At 35.8% G+C, this 17,290-nt stretch overlaps 1 protein-coding gene across 23 annotated transcripts in view; it reads left to right on the plus strand.

The window, feature by feature from the left end:
- The first annotated feature begins 11,471 nt into the window (after positions 1–11,471).
- The window catches only part of ehbp1l1a (EH domain binding protein 1-like 1a), a 76,485-nt gene continuing 70,666 nt past the window's right edge, over positions 11,472–17,290 (plus strand). For all 23 annotated transcript variants that reach the window (XM_087260617.1, XM_087260622.1, XM_087260624.1 and 20 more), the window contains exon 1: positions 11,472–11,732. In XM_087260617.1, coding sequence (XP_087116743.1) covers positions 11,629–11,732 — 104 coding nt within the window. In that variant the 5' untranslated portion in view covers positions 11,472–11,628. The remainder of the gene's footprint in view (positions 11,733–17,290) is intronic.

Genomic DNA, 17,290 nt, shown 5'->3' on the forward strand with positions numbered 1-17,290 from the left:
AAAAAAAAAGCGAACATTTTTAATCATTTAAAGCAGAGATGCCCAATCTAGGGCCCGCAGGTTAAAGTTGGCCCATAGTAACCTTTGATTTGGCCCTCCATCCCATCTGAGAAGAGAGGGAGAATAATGGGGATGGTTTCGAGATTTTTAATTCAAATTGAATGTAACCCTTTGTTTGTTTTATTGTTAAAAGCTAACTGAATTGTTCAATTAAATAAAATTAATCAGATATTGTTTAAATGTACAGTACTGTCTCCCGACAATGCGGAGACTTTGATGAGCAAATCAAGTCAAAGGCAGGTTCTGCTTGACTAGTGTCTCAACATTGAACACCACTGTGTTACAAATGTGTTTATTACTGTAAGTTATCATTTTAAAATTACAAAATACAATTTAAAGTAATATTTTCTATTTATTTTAAAATATTCAGAATTAAATAAGAAATCACCCATTGAAGCTTTAATGTAATATAGTTTGGTATATTTACCTTCGGTCCACGGCTCCCAATGATATTTGGTTTTTGGCCCTTCATACAAAAAAGTCTGGGCACCCCTGGTTTAAAGTGATATATTGTCTGGGTTAGTATTGTAAATTATGCTACAACAACCTTGTCTGAACTGCCAGAATGTTTTCTGTTATTTTACAGAATTATTTCTCTATGTATTAGTTCAAACTTAGTGAAAAAGTATTCACAACCGCAAATAAACAGAAAACAGAAACTCTTAATTAACAGATATTTTTACAGTGTACTGCTGAACTAAGAACTAGACATCTCTGAAAAAGTTGGAAAATAGCAGCCATTAACATAGATATATAGATAGTAGAAACAAAACAATACAATACTTCCCCCCAAGATTCTTAAGAATATCTTTCTTTGTCTTCAACAGAAGAAAGAATCTCAAACAGGTTTGGAACTACTGGAGATAGAGAGAGTAAAAGATGGCAGAAAATTCCCCTTTAGCATACCACAAGTTCATGCATTTAAAAAGTTAGTAAAGAAATAAACGCAGGCACACTTTCTATTCAAAATTGAACATGTTTAATGAGCAAGCTTTTTAAGTTTGGTCAAATATGTTTGAACTCCTAGTATATAAAAACATTTATTTATTTATTTATTTATTTATTTATATTTTATTTTTTTATTTATAATTTTTAAAGCATTCAGCTTTTTACATTAAAAGTGTTCAGTCTGAAAGTTAGTGTTTGTCATGTCATTGTCAGTTTTAGCAGGGAGGGAGAAGATGTTTGTATGTATGTCTTACTCAGTGTCTGTGCCCAGCGCTGATGGCTCTGCCAGTCTGACATAAACACACTTCACAAGCTCCTCCTCTTACTCTGCAATGAGCTCATATTATTCTCTTACAGTCTTTGGTCATGTATTGTCCAGTTCTTCTGTAGCCTAGTTGTGCTTAAATAGGGAGTGCATTTAACTTAATCTTCTAGGGCTTAGTGGCCACGTTGATGTACGGCACATTTTAGCACTTAAGTGGCTATTTAAAATACTTGGAATGTTTTATATTTTGTTACAGACATACAGTGTCATCCTGCAACTGTTTTGCAGCATATGAAATGTCCCAAACACTATTTTTAGCTGTCCAAAATGGGGCAAAAAATTGTGTTTTTACTCCTCTGATAGTCAAAATGTAAAAAAAATGTATGTCATATATGCATTAAAAACAGTCAGGAAAAGGTGTTTTATATAAATTTGGACCACAAGTCCAGATATATGGACATAATTTTTCTCTAAAAGTACATCATATTAAAAGATGATATTTAGGTTTTATTTTAAGTAGGTTCCAAATAGGCCTAAAATAGCAAAGATAAATAAAAAATGCATGTAAAAAAAACATTGGGACTTAAGAGGTTAAAGGGATAGTTCACCCAAAAATTTTAATTCTGCCATCATTCACACTCTTGATTTGTTCCAAACTATTATGCTTGATTTTTGTTCTCTTGAGCTCAAAAGAAGATAGTTTGAAGAATGTTGAAAACCTGTAACTGTTGACTTTCAAGGTTTTATTTGTTTTACTATGGATGTCAATGTTTACAGGTTTCCAACTTAATTCTAAATATCTTCTTTAGTATTTATTAAAACAAAATAAAATGTCAGCAAATGATGGCAGAATTTTTTTAAGGGGGGGGGGGTGGGTATGGTAGGGGTGAACTATCCTTTTAAATGCTTCATATGCTCAGGCTTTTATATGACTCTTCTATAAGGGATTTTTGTGACAAACTAAATTGTCATAGCTCAGTTTATTGCACACTGATTACTACAATTAAGCCACTCATGGGTTTATCAAACGCAAAAGCGTAAACGTTGGGTAAAATATTAAGTGATGGACCTAAATCTATAGTTTGGTTAAAAAATGCATGTCATAATTTACTTACCCTTGTTTTTTATTTTCTTCTGTTAAAGATAAAAAAAGATATTCTGAAACATAGAACTATGGAAGTGAATAGTTACAGGTTTTTAGCTTTCTTCAGTTATCATATTTTGTGTTCAACAGAACAAAAAAAACATGAAGTTTAGAACCACTTGAGGGAGAGTAAATAATGCGTACATTTTATTTTTGGGTGAACCATCCCATTAAATATATCATTTACTTTCCAGCTCAACCAATAGTATAGTTTGAGGGTGTAGCTACAGTAGCAGAGATGAGCCAGAGGGTGTTTAGCTGGAGGTCATGAACATGACTGATGCCTTAATGGGATAGTAATGCCTTAATGGGAGACCCAAAAAGAAAGAAGAACACTAAAGACAATTTTTAGCTAAATCTATGATCTTTGATGATTTGCATAATGTAAGTCAATGGTTACCATTGTGTTGTCATTAAAAAATTAAAACATCTGTTGCATCAGTTATAAAAAAAAGCATAACAATCTTTAAAGCACTGATAGAAAAAGCATCTGACTTTCTCCAAGTGATTTGATTCCACTGACAAGAAAGGAAACTCTGAAAGGCAAAATCTACATATGAACTGTACACACATACTGTATACTTGGTGAAAACTTAACTCTTTTGTTTATATATAAAACTGAGAATGACGTATCTGCTTTTGACCGAATAATTTGTATCTGCATTGAAAAAATATTTGCTTCTGCTTCGGTCAATGTGATTGCAGAAGTTGTATGTAGGTCAGGACCAAAATAAAGTTAGACCACAAAAGCTGTCGCAGTGCTGGCTAATAGAACCTCAACCCATTTTTAGTGCCTAGATTTAAAATGAAAGTCCACCCTCTTGAAAAAAATGGAAATGTTCTCACCATTTCCTTACACTCTGGTGGTTCAAAACCTTTGTGAATATATTTCTTGTGTTGACCACAAATAGGATAGTCTGAAGCATGTTGGAAAAAAAAATCTGGAACAAATAAATACTATGGAGGTCGATTGCTTTCAGTATATTTTCCTTTGTGTTCAACAAATGAAATAAATCCAAAAATGTTTTTAACATGTTGTGCATTAGTAAAGGGTGGCAGTATTGTTATTTTGGGGTGAACCCTTTAAACAGTAGCTTAATAACCTGTCAGTTTTTCAAACACAAGAAATATTAAAAGTAGCAGATGCGTAGGACAAAAATAGCAAAAGAGTAAGTCTGCCTCCCCTCAAGTGATCCAAGACCTGCTGACATTTGTTAACAATCACAGGACACGAGTCCTCGACCGAAAGAAGCCTGACATGAACTTCCCAGAGGAGTTGCAACAAGTTATAGGGGTTTCCCCGCTTGTTTATTTTGACCACCATAAAGCATAAACAACAATTTTCCATAACCTGCTGGCCTCATGTGTATTTAAATCCTCAGTCGGTCATCTGGAAACAGCATATCTCTCCTTAAATCAAACCCCATCCTCATTTATTAATGCTTTTGAATTGCTTTATGACATCTTAATTTTCACTCCAACAACTTTTGACCTTGAAAAGTTGAGAAAAGTGACTATTATTAACATGTTTAATAGTTTAAAGTGATATATTATCTGGTTTGGTGTTATATATTACAAAACAAAAACCTGATAATAAACTGCCAGTACATTTTCTGTTATTTTACAGACTTATTTTATCTATTTATTATTTCTTATGTGATTTCAAACTACTAAAATGTCAATAAAAGTCACGTTGTTAAAGTGTAGAGTTGAATCATCAACATAAAAAGTCTATAGTGCAGGGATCAACATCCCATAATGCAATTCACAACTGTACATAAATGGAAAACACAGATATTTAACAGATATTTTCTTTTACATGTGTTTGGCACAGATGAGGCTAGCGTGTGTGCGTGGGGTATATTCATATGACCTTGTTACCATAGAGCTCAATGCTTTCACACTGCCGTCATTCAGACTGACTTCAGCAGGTGTTTCACGCATGTCTATATTTGCCACAGTGGTTTCAATGCTATCTCTGATCTCGAACAGATGGGATAGCATTACCACAACGCAGTTTTCCACTCCTAGAGAGAGATGTATGTCAAAGGATCAACAGATTGCATATTCAGGTTCATAATGTCGCTCTACACGTTTACATTTGCATATAGAGAACTCTCCGATGTCTGTTGATCAGTTTTTGCTAGTTATTTATTTATTTTTTGGTTGATCTCTTTAAATTGATAAGAAAAGAGTCATTGCGAAGGTCACTTTGTAAAGAAAACAGTACGCACACACAAATGATCTGCATTGGAAATGCATTGGAAATATACTGTAATAGTTAGTATATAGGCCAAACACTGTTCAGCTCAGTTCATCTTGATTCCTATAGCTCCTTTACAATCAGGGACGGACTGGGACAAAAATTTAGCCCTGGCACTGTTGCCACACCAGCCCACATTACCACACCGACACAGCCCCACCCACGGACACGCACATTCACTACTTATTTTGGTGTAAAGATAGTGAAATAATGTGACATTTTTGCCAGATTTTGATTATGTCTGGGTAACCTTGGTTTGGGTCGGCCCAACTTGAAACCAGGCGGCAGTTGCCGATTGCGCCAAATGCTTAACATTTTTTATTTATTTTTTTATCATCATCATAATATCACATCTAGCAAGAGATTAAAGCTGTCTGCACTTAAAAACAATACATATTAAAAAAAACTGACCGGCCCACATTTAAAAATTGGTCCGGCCCTTCTGGCATTTGCCAGAATTGCCAGATGGCCAGTCCGCCCCTGTTTACTATGCAGATTGTGTCAAAGCAGCTTAAGATAGAAGTTGTAGTAGATTGAAACTCTGTCAGTCCAGTTTGAAGTTCAGTTCAGTTCAGTGTGGTTTAATTTCCACTGCTGAAAGTCCAAACACTGAAGAGCAAATCCATCGATGCGCAGCTCCACAAGTCCCAACCAAGCAAGCCAGTGGTGACAGCAGTGGGGAACAAACTTCACCAATTGACCAAGTGAAGGAAAAAACCTTGAGAGAAACCAGGCTCAGCTGAGCATGACCATTTCTCCTCTGGTCAAACTTCTAGTGCAGAGCTGAAGTCTAGACGCTGGAGAACATTGGATGTCCATCGTGAAGTAGCTGCAGTATACACTCTCCGAAATAAAGACAATCTGTCACTGGGGTGGTACCTCTCCAAAAGGTACACTTTTAATACCTGTGAAGAGATGATGCCAACCACACAGAACTTCTAGATGTCTCCATGATCCTGGACCAGGCTGTATCCTGAGCAGTAGCTGTGGTGGTCATGGAGGTGCGGCGAGCATGAGACTGATTCCTGTAAGACCTCAGTGACAGACAAGTCTCCGCATTGATCCTGAAGGGCCAGCCTGTACACCAGCTGGTCACCTTCTCACACCTGCAGCTTTTCTGTAATGGACGTCCAGCATTCTCCAGCCTGCGGTCAAAGGAGAAATGGTCATCGCCAACTGAGCCTGATTTCTTCACTTTCGTCAATTGCTGAAGTTGGTTCCTCGCCACTTCCTTGCTTGCTTTGGGACTTGTGGAGCTGTGCATCGCTGGATTTGCTCTTCAGTGTTTGGACTTTCAGCAGTGAAATTTAAACCACACCGAACTGAACTCTGAAAACTGGACTGACAGTTTCTTTACTAGAGCTTCTTTGTTAAGCTGCTTTGACATCAATCTAGATTGTAAAATCCCTCTAAAAATAAAGATGAATTGAAATGAATACACATTTGCACTTTTAGGTAATAATATGTACCTTTTAATGATCTGATAGGAACAAAAATGTACCTTTTGAAAAGCTATACCACCCCCCCCCCCAGTGACAGATTTTGTACTTTTATTTCTGCATTGTAAAAAATGATATGACAAATAGTAGGGATGTAACAATATTGTAAATACCGTCATACCGCAATAGTAATTATTTTCAATATTAGCGTAGGCGCATGACTCAATAAAACTATATTTCTGAGAGTTTTAAATCGGATATGTGGAAGCATTTCAGTTTCTTTCTAAAAAGATACGAAAAAGGAGAAAAGATCACAGACAAAGACAAAAACAATATGCAGGCACTGCCAGACTGTGGTGAAATATAAGTCGGGGAATACGACTTAAAACAGTCATGGGGACTGCAGAACACAGCACACTTGTTAGATTGATGCAGACATTGACTTGTACGGCAAAGAGACCTCTATCTCACTCATGGCTTGTCCTCTCAAGTGGTGGAAAGACAATGCACAACGTTACCCACTGCTGTCAACCTTGGCTAAATCATATCTCTCTGTCCCAGAAACCTCAGTCCCAAATGAGAGTTTTTTTTTCTGTTGCAGGGAACATGCCCAGAGATCCCAGCTTTTACCAGATTATAGTTATATGATAATTTTCCTTAAAAAACTCATCTCTATCTAAGTGAGTGAGTGATTAAATGTTGAATGTGATGAGTTTTCAACAATACTAAATTGAAACTTTATTCTTTTTTATATGGTTTAATAGTTTTTTGTAATTAAAATTGAAAAATTGAAGTTCCTGTTTCGAAACATACAGATAGATGGCTGATTTGTATGTCATTGATATGTTTTGTGCTAAGGTAAATAAACACTTTTGGCACTTTTTTTGAGTCTTTTCATTAGTTTTGTTTTTCCTGTAAATTATTCAATAAATACCGTACTGTGCCATTCATACCGAGGTGTTATCGTACCGTGAAATTCTGATACCGCTACATCCCTAACAAAAAGTCATGACAACAAATGTTTTTATGTTAGTTTCACTTATTTTAATAAACTAATTATGTTTCAACTGCATAAAACAGTTTAACATTATTTGTTTAGTCAGTTTGATGACTAGAAAATAGTTTATTTAGCAAAAATAGCAAATTAACTAGTTAATTTTTTTAACTAAAACATTTAGGCAGCAACAATGTTTTGAGTGTAGAAAGTACTTTTTAAGTGGTTATCTTTGTAATTAGTTACCTAAAATAGGAATGATCTTCACAAGCGTTTATTCAAATTCATGCTAGCTTGTGTTCTGTTGTTATTAAAGGTCATTTCATTTGTTAAATAGGGGACAAAACTTGAATAATTTTTTTTATATTATAATCTACAAAATTGCTTAAACTATATTACTATCATCTTTGTGTAACATTTTATTTATTTTTTGTTCAAACACTCTCATTTGCATATTAAGAAATGTACCAGTCGTGTTTGTTTAGGTTTGTCTTGTTTTAGAACAGTGGTTCTCAAACTTTTTTCATCAAGTACCACCTCAGAAAAAAATTGTCTCTTCAAGTACCACCATTAAAATGAGCAGCATTAAATACAGTAGCGTAGTTGGCCCAGTTAAGCAGCTACAACTCAGCACAGTTAAAAAACGTGGCAGATTACCTCAGAAATATAGGCTATATGTCATATATTACATATTATATGCATAATTTTTTATATATTTTGAAATGTGCGTAGCATGTACATGACATATTTCATTTCTCCACGTACCACTAGAAGGAAGTCTGCGTACCACTAGTGGTACACGTACCACAGTTTGAGAACCACTGTTTTAGAACATTTCCTGCAGTTGGTACTTGGGCATGAGGAGGTCAATGCCACAGGAAAACAGGAAGTTCTGAGTCCAGGGCGCACTCTGCTAACAGGAAGTCTACAGCTTTGAGCAGGAACTGTATTCATTATTGGTGAGTGTTAATTACGTCTCTCTCTTCCTTTTCACTTTGAATTATAAAAGCAATTAGTTGACTTTACTTTAAAAAAGTGAGTACACCAGTTGACGTAAAATTATTAATTAAATGAGTTGCGCAAAATTCTGAAAATTAAATCAACTTAACAGTTCCATATTACAACAGGTTCTGTATCTAACACGGTAGTTTTAAGATATACCAAAGACTCTAGAATAAAGGGACTTTGCATGTACAAAAGTAATAATTACCTTCTCCTTTCCAAGCTCTTTCCGATGACTCATTCTGATATCTTACGCTCTTTCCCATCCACTGAGCAACAGGTCAGCCATGACGCTAAGCACGGCCGTCGATCGGTCATTAGGTTTAAAAAAAGTGTGTGTGTATATATATATATATATATATATATATATATATATATATATATATATATATATATATTATACAGTAAACTAAATGTGTAATTTCTTATGAAAATTGTTAAATAACTTGCATCTTAGACAGAATTTTACTCACTTCCCTCTAAAGACGGCGCATAGAAAATGTTGCTTTCTCAAGCTGATGTTTCTGAATGTTGAAGTGAAGTATGTGCTCTCTTTCACGTCCACGTTCCCACTTCCCAACCCTGCCATGAGCAGACCCTCTCACCCATTAATGTTAATGTGGTGAAATCATGCGCCTGTGACTGTTTTTTTTAAGATTACTTTTGAAAACACTATCAGTTGGGTTTAGGAACGGGGGTGGATGGGTCATTTGGTCTGTCAGTCAGTCGACAGAAAGCTGGCCTGGTCAGCTGAAGTGTAAATTGCACCCTCTGGTGGAGAAGATGACACGTGAGAGAAAATTGAGATCCTCAAAAAGCGTACACAGTAGCCTCTGGCGAATTTGCAAAAACTGTGAAAAGACGTACCTCCATTTTCGAATTTTATTGTCCCCAAATAATATAGACCTGGGTACGCATCTGTAGTGAACCTGGGTGGGACTTGAAAGCCTCAGACTTTTTTTTCTCAAAAGTGTTTTTATTGAACATGTTAGAAATGAAACCTGCAGTACGAATAGCTTTTAACATTTTCTCTTTTTATTTTTAGACTTTAAAAAAAAAAGTTTATCTTGCTTGCTGTGCAGAAGTTCCCCTTTGGTTTTGGACTTGCCACACCTGCCAAAGCTAATCTGAACTCTAATCAACAGGGGCAAGTTTCAGCTTGTTCCCTCTCACTGTTCTAGAATCAGCTTGCAAAGCCCAAAACAATCATGATGTCTGCAAAACTGGTCGTAATAACACAGACTACCTGCTATTTTAGCCCCACCTAAACATAGATCAAACAGCATGACTGGGGGGTGTGCTGTAGTGAACAAGAACTCACACTTGGCCATAGTAGATATTAAAGTAATGCAAAGTAACATCCCAGTCTTGCTGTTATTAATCATCAGTCCCATGGTATTATTTGCAGCAGAGTTACAAAAAAAAAAAAAAGAGCTCACAAATGAGGTACTGATGACCTTTGACCTTCCTTAGAGCACTTTGAATAGCTTTGCCAGCCTCCATTTTTTTCCCAAGACAAACTGCTTCTCTCGGCAAGGTAAGAAAGCACAATGAGATATTACTTTACCTCACCCAGGGGAGATCTGTGCTATATATCATGTTTTTGCCCTGTTAATATTTTTACTGCTCCTTTTACACACTGACAATGGTGGGGAATGTTAATAAACTGTTTCAGACTAATAAATTCTGGGGACAAAACAAATTAATTAAACAGCTAAATGTATCAGACAGTTACAGTAATATATAACATCATACAAGTAACATATGATATATAATTGTCATTGAAATATTTTATCTTTACCTGATATTTTACTTGATATACACGATTTATCCAGCCAATATGCTATTTGAAATTTTTTTTTACACAATTATTCTGCGTTTTTTTTTATTATTTAAAAATATATATTTTATTTGTTTATCTATTTTTATTTATTTTATCTTTTTAATTTTTTTACTTATTTTTTATTATTTTATTTTATTTTTAAAATAATTTCATTTTTATTGTATTTAGTTATTGCTTTATTTTTTAATTCTTTTTTAAAATTAACTAATTAATTAGTTTAATTAAAAAATTTATTTTTATTTTTTTTTAAATCTATTTATTTATTTTTATTTGTTTTATTTTTATTTATTTTCTTTTTAAATGTATTTGTTTTAAATTTAGTTTTTTATTAATTCATTTATTTTTATTTACTTAATTTTTAAAAATTAATTAATTAATTAATTAATTAAAAGTCTAAAGCTACATTAAATAATTCATGACCAGTGCTTCTATTTTTTGGTTATTCCCGTAGGTAGTAGGACATGTAAATTCACACGTTATTATTCTTTCATTCTTTCATTCATTCATTCATTCATTCATTCATTTTCTTTTCGGCTTAGTCCCTTTGTTAATCAGGGGTTGCCACAGCGGAATGAACCGCAATATTATCCAGCACATGTTTTACGCAGTGGATGCCCTTCTAGCTGCAACCCATCACCGGGAAACACTCAAACACTCTTTCACACGCATACACTAACGGACAATTTAGCCTGCCCAATTCACCTGTACCGCATGTCTTGGACTGTGGAGGAAATCGGATAATCTGGAGGAAACCCACACAAACGCAGGGAGAACATGCAAACTCCACACAGAAATGCCAACTGATTCAGTCGAGGCTCGAACCAGCAACATTCTTGCTGTGAGGCGACAGCACTACTTACTGCGCCACCGCGTTGCCATAATAATAATAATAATAATAATAATTATAATAATAATAATAATTATTATTATTATTATTGTTTTTGTTGTTGTTGTTGTTGTTGTTGTTAATAGTCATTTGTGACCCTGGACAACAAAACAAAAAATTTGTTGCATGAGTTTATTAATTTGTCAACAGCCAAAAATACATTGTATGGCTCAAAAATTACATATTTTTCTTTAATCCTTTCTTTAATTTATCTTTAATGTCAATTTTTTATATTAAAAAAACATTATTTAAAAATTAAAAATATAAAAAATATATAATGCTATTTCCATATCATATTGCTATTAATATGCAGAAAGAATATACATATATATTTGTTGTTGTTATACCTTGTTTAATATAGAGCTGAATATAGTGTTTACAGCACAAAACTACGTGTAAAAGCCTAATAAAACCTAAGTTTGCAATGGCTACAATAGTTTACAAGTGGAGCAATAACGCTGTACGTTTTAAGATTCATTTTTTAGCATACAATGAATATTATATTAGATTTGAATAATTCATGACCCAGCGCTTCTATCTTTTCCAGTCATTCCAGTGTGTTGTAGGATATGTCAGTGGCTGGCTGTGTGTTTCCTCTGCTCAGTGTGTCTGTCTGCGCTTATCTTCATCTGACATTTGGAGCATGTGTGAATGAGGCGGTGGCGCGCGGAGCTGCCATCCCTCAAACACCAGGGGAAAGCCAAGTGACACAGCAGTTCCCGAGATGTGTTTTTAACTCGTCAGGCTCTTCACAGAGGAATTGTCTAATGTAAGTCCAGCCATCATGACATCGGTGTGGAAGAGACTCCAGCGCGCTGGAAAAAGAGCGTCGAAGTTTCAGTTTGCCGCGTCCTTTCAAGAACTCACCGTAGAGTGCACTAAGAAGTGGTAAGACGTCGGACTTTACTACTTTATTGTCACACTGATGTCACGAATGCTCATTAAACACAATGCCGTTTATGTTTAACGTTACAAGTTTGACGTAACTGCACCAACACCAGTTTAGCGAGTGACGCAACGCTCCTATTATAAACAACACTGAAGCTCGTGCGCTTGTGTTGAAGCCTATATGTGATGTAGTCGAGATATAATGTAACTTTAGGCTACTTTATTGTCACTGAGGTGTGGTTAGTTATATTTAAAGTAATTATGTTTCAAGAAGGAATGACATCTGAGAGCTTGTTTACTCTGACGAGCACTTTTTTTGTAGGTAATGAGTTTTGTTATTAGTAGCCGATACCTCCGTTCACTTCCGTTTTACTTTCAGTTCTTATGAAGAGACATTGTAGTAGGCATCTTCAATGACACAGCAGTCATTAGCAGCTACAGACCTTTTTTTTGTATTTGCTGGTACAAATCGAAAGAGACTTACAAATAATGATCAATATAGCTCTGAGTTCCTATAGAAGTATTAAAGGGATAGTTCACGCAGAATTGAAAATCAACACAATTCTTGAGTTTCAACTTAAGTTTTTATGTTCAGTCTAATTAAATTTGTAAAAAAAAAATTTGTTAACTTAATCGATTTGTGGCCGGCATGGTGGTGCATTGGGTAGCACTGTTGCCTCAAAGCAAGAAGGTCGCTGGTTCGAGCCTCGGCTGGATCAGTTGGCATTTCTGCGTGGAGTTTGCATGTTCTCCCCGTGTTCGCGTGGGTTTTCTCTGGGTACAGGTGAATTGACTAAGCTAAATTGTCTGTAGTGTATGTGTGTGAATGAGAGTGTATGGGTGTTTTCCAGTGATGGGTTGAAGCTGAAAGGGCATCTGCTACGTAAAACATATGCTGGATAAGTTAACTGTTCATTCCGCTGTGGCGACACCTGATTATTAAAGGTACTAAGTCATACCTGCCAACATTTGTCTCTGAATATCCTGAAGTTTTCCGGGCGATGGAACAAATGGGAAAAGGGTCTGAAATACTGGAGACTCTCAGGAAAAACGGGAGTGTTGGCAGGTATGGACTAGGTCGAAAAGCAAATGAATGAATAATCGATTTGTGTTGGGACAACATGAAGGAATTGTGTTGAACCATGCATTTTTCACAGTGCACCCTCAAGTAGTTCCAGATGTGTATGAGTTACTTTATTCTGTTGAACACAGAAGAAGATATTTTGAAGAAAGCTGAAAACTGGTAACGAACAGGCCCTTTCACACAGTGATACCGGTAAATTTCCGGAACGACTTTACCGGTAAATTCAAAAAAGCGCTGTTCACACAGGCGAGGACGTTATGGAATTTTTCTGGAAAAGAGCATTCACACATCCATTCCAAAATACCGGTAAATTCTGACATCATTAACCAGAAATTACCTCTAAACGGCTATTCTTGTATTTGTAAACATTTGACTACATCACAAACTCTGTGGATGGATCAGAATTGTGAACAACTTCGATGAAAACGCATAGATAAACACTTTCGCATGTCGAGATGTACATGATATGTGTGTGTGCTGGCGCTCACAGGCTGTTTCATGGGCACACGCAAAGCTTGAAGGTAAACACACAACGGCTTATCATAAGCATCTTATCGATAATTAATTACACGGTTGGCATTAAGATGAACATATAAACGTGATCTGACTAATTTCTAGCAGCTAAATGTGTCTGGACAAATATTCAAAGGCTTTTATTCTCATAAACCGTGCGGACGTGAATACGTCTAACTGTTCTGATTGGCTAAAGTAGACGTCTCACACCAGCACGTTCTAGACGTGGACGCGCTCTTTCCGGCAATCTTCCTTCTGCATTCACACAGCGCAGGATTCCGGTAAATGTTACAACTTCTCTTTCCGGAAAATAGCCAGAACGAATTTACTGGTATTTTCAAAAAGGACCTGTTCACACATACACACCTTTCCAGAAAATTGCTGGTAATTTTATTTTATTGACTTCCATTGAAGGAAAAATAAATACTGCGAAGGCAATGTTTCCAGCTTTCTTCAAAATATCTTCTTTTGTGTTTAACAGAATTGTGGAATTACAAACCTACGTCACACATGACGTCACGCAGGTTCTACCATGCATACTGGTTGCAAAAAAAGGCCAGTTGCAATAGCAAACATGTCGTGTTTTGTGGTAGGATGCCAAAATCGAAAGTCCAAGAATAGAAAACTTAAATTTTAGCGTACACCACACTGCTTTTAATGCCAACCGCAGACGTCTTTGGCTAACAGCCATCAGAATAGCTGAATGGAATGAGGACCTAATTAAAAATCCTTGACTCTGCAGTTCTCATTTCATATCTGGTAAGTTCACGATATGCTAAATAGAGGTGTGAACCTACACTAGTCACACGGTTCGGTTCGGTTACGATTATCATGCCATCGATTCAGTTCAATTCCATATTTCGGTGCATCACGGTGCATTGACGGTGCTTTCCATACACAGTTTTATATTTTCTTCACAGGAGCATTTCTTGTATTAAAATATATGAATATATTTATATTTATATACTATTTGTAATACAATTTTGTCATTTAGTACAAACAGTCAGATATATAAACTGTAACTTTAAACAAAACGAGCATTTAGCAAATAATATAAACAAATATAAATATCCAGCTCAAATTCTGATCCTTGTCTAGTTCTCTTACACCCCTTTGATTGGTCACACCCTCAAAAAAAAAAAAACGGTTGCGATTGGCTCTTGCGCGCTGCGTTCTTCACAGATGAGTGATGCTGATAAGCGGCAGGCGGCAGCGGCGATCTCACAGCTGATGTATGATAGACACGGTGGAGAAAACTCTGCAGACACACACTCGTTTCTGGATGCAAAAGTAACGCTGTAAAACAGCCGAGAAGAGAAGAAAAGCCACGCCAGCAGGTCAAATGGGCCACTGTGTGTGTGTGTGAAAAAGAGAGAGAGAGAGAGAGAGAGAGAGAGAGAGAAATGGAGTAGGCTACTTTCATTCTCTCAATCTCAGTGAAATAGGGGCTATTGTTGTATATGTCAGTGAAAGACTGATCCAGCAAACACACACAGTGAAATTGTGCACAGTTTATGAGTTTTAAGTAGTTAAAGCGCTGTAAATACTCGCGATCGCCTCCCTCGCGACTGAGCGCATATGAGGTAAATGACGTCAGTAATAACCGGTTATGATTATTACTGAACCGATACCGAATTGTCCGCGTCTGCATCGCAGTGCACTGAAAAAACGATTATTTTTGACACCCCTAATGCTAAATCATACATATTGCTAAATGTGGTATATTGAACTGCGGACATAGAATGCTAAGAATGAAACGTGAAAGTGAAAGTTTGCATACTCTGCTGACTGTACAGGTGCAGTTTGCTGTCAGAATGCAGTTGATTTGCTTGTTGATGATTACCCAGGCCTTGTATAGCTCCGTTTTTGTTCCTTGTCTTTGGCTAGGCAGAACTTCGGTTTTTAGCTCTACAAAGTTTTGAATCTGGTAATAATGGAACATTATTTTTTGCACATGACCACAAAGAACAAAATTGTAGGCATCCGAAGACTTTTAGGTCTTTAACTTCTCTCTTGTAAATTCACTTGGAGTTTCAATGAGATTGTATATTTGGGACTGGATGCTTGGCCATTTCGTATTACCCATTGGGAGGGTGCTATCACAATGGACCTGTCAGACGAACGCCGCTCACTTTAACGTTAATTTTGCAGAATAACTGTGCTTATCACAGGGTGACAAGCTGTTATAATATGCTGAAAGCCTTTTAATACACCACCTTTGTTTAGATTGCAGTTCTACACACTCTTAAAGTGCATATTGGGATGCTTTAAAACAGTTTTTGGAGGAGTACTTGTTAAGGGCTTGTTGCTCAATAACTATTCATTCGTTTTTTTTCGGCTTAGTCCCTTTATTAATCTGGGATCGCCACAGCGGATTAAACCACCAACTTATTCAGCATATGTTTTACGCAGCGGATGCTCTTCCAGCTGCAACCCATTACTGGGAAACATCCATACACACTCATTCACACACATACACTACAGACAATTTAGCTTACTCAATTCACCTGTAGCGCATGTCTTTGGACTTGTGGGGGACTTGTCAAGCTCTAATTGCTCAATAATACTGCATAATACATTTAAGCCTACAAATTTTTATTAAATCATTGGAGAATAAGTATTTAGACTGAAAGTTTGTTAGGATCACAAAACACAAAATAAGACAAACGTCAAATTTTTTACATTTCACAAGATATTTATGTGTTGAGGATTTTTGTGAAATGTGAAATGTAAGATGACATTTTCCCAGTATTTCCTATTATATTTTTTTTCTTTTGAATGTAGTCTTATGTCTTTGTTTGGCATCTTAGGTGTTGATAAATAAGTAAATAATATAGCAGATTTTGTACTTTTCCTCATAAGAGTGTTTAAAGTACTTATAGTGTTCTGTAAAAATGCTTAAATGTGACTTAATAAACGTCACCTGTTTAATAATGTCAAACATTTATTTTAATATTATAAAGTATGCATTGTAAACTACAGTAGGCAATAGCCTGTTTGTAAATCTTCACCACTCTAACAATCAAGATCACTTAATGTGCATTAGAGGCATTGCAATTCATTTCATTATATATTTTTGGTAATCTTTATACCATCAAGACAATGATTGTAGGAGCATAATCTTATTTCTAAAGTGAGTTCATATGATAGTGATCCTCCAACAAAGACAGGAAATGGGCTTTTATTTAGTTTCCGGCAATAAGGAAATAAATCCCATCAATTTTTGTGATATATTGTGCTTGTTAACAGATAATGACAGATAATTTCCTAAAAGCAACCAGTGTCCAGGATATAGTTTCTACACAAACAAGTGCAACTCCATACTGTTCTAGACATTACTAGTCAGTGTGTGAAAATAAATGTTGCTAAACTGAAGAGTTAATATGTGAAAAGGCTGGAACAGTTAGAGAGATGTTATATATTTGTTTTTATTTTATTGTGCCAACTTGGCATCAGACCATAGAATGAAGACAGAGCAATTGCCATAATGAGATCTAAATGCCTTTATAATTGGATAAAGCTATTGTTCATTTTAAGACTCCACATGTTTGCATATTTTGTAATACATAGTTTAATATTGTTAGAATTGTTTGGTTAGCCCTGTACACAGAGAATGCATTTACTTGATCCAAAATATAGAAAAAACTGTAATATTGTTAATAAGTTAATAGCAGGAAAAAAGTACTAGCCACTCATTACACAATTGTGCAATAATTTAAGTGAAGTTTATTCATAAACTAATTTCGAGAGGATCACGTGCTTATGATTTATCACGTCCAGTCTCGTATTTGCTAATCACTAATCTTCCAATCATATGAGCCCTAAGGCACCATAAATAGCCTCAGTTTTCAGTTCACTTTATCTTCGTTTGGAAGAAACCCCCCTCCTCCCCTATTCTCCTCCTTTACCTCTGATTGGGCGGCACGGCGGTCCAGTGGTTAGCACTGTGAACCACACAGCA

This window comes from Danio rerio, chromosome 7 (assembly GCF_052040795.2).
Source record: "Danio rerio strain M-AB ecotype USA chromosome 7, GRCz13ab, whole genome shotgun sequence".
Lineage (NCBI taxonomy): Eukaryota > Metazoa > Chordata > Actinopteri > Cypriniformes > Danionidae > Danio > Danio rerio.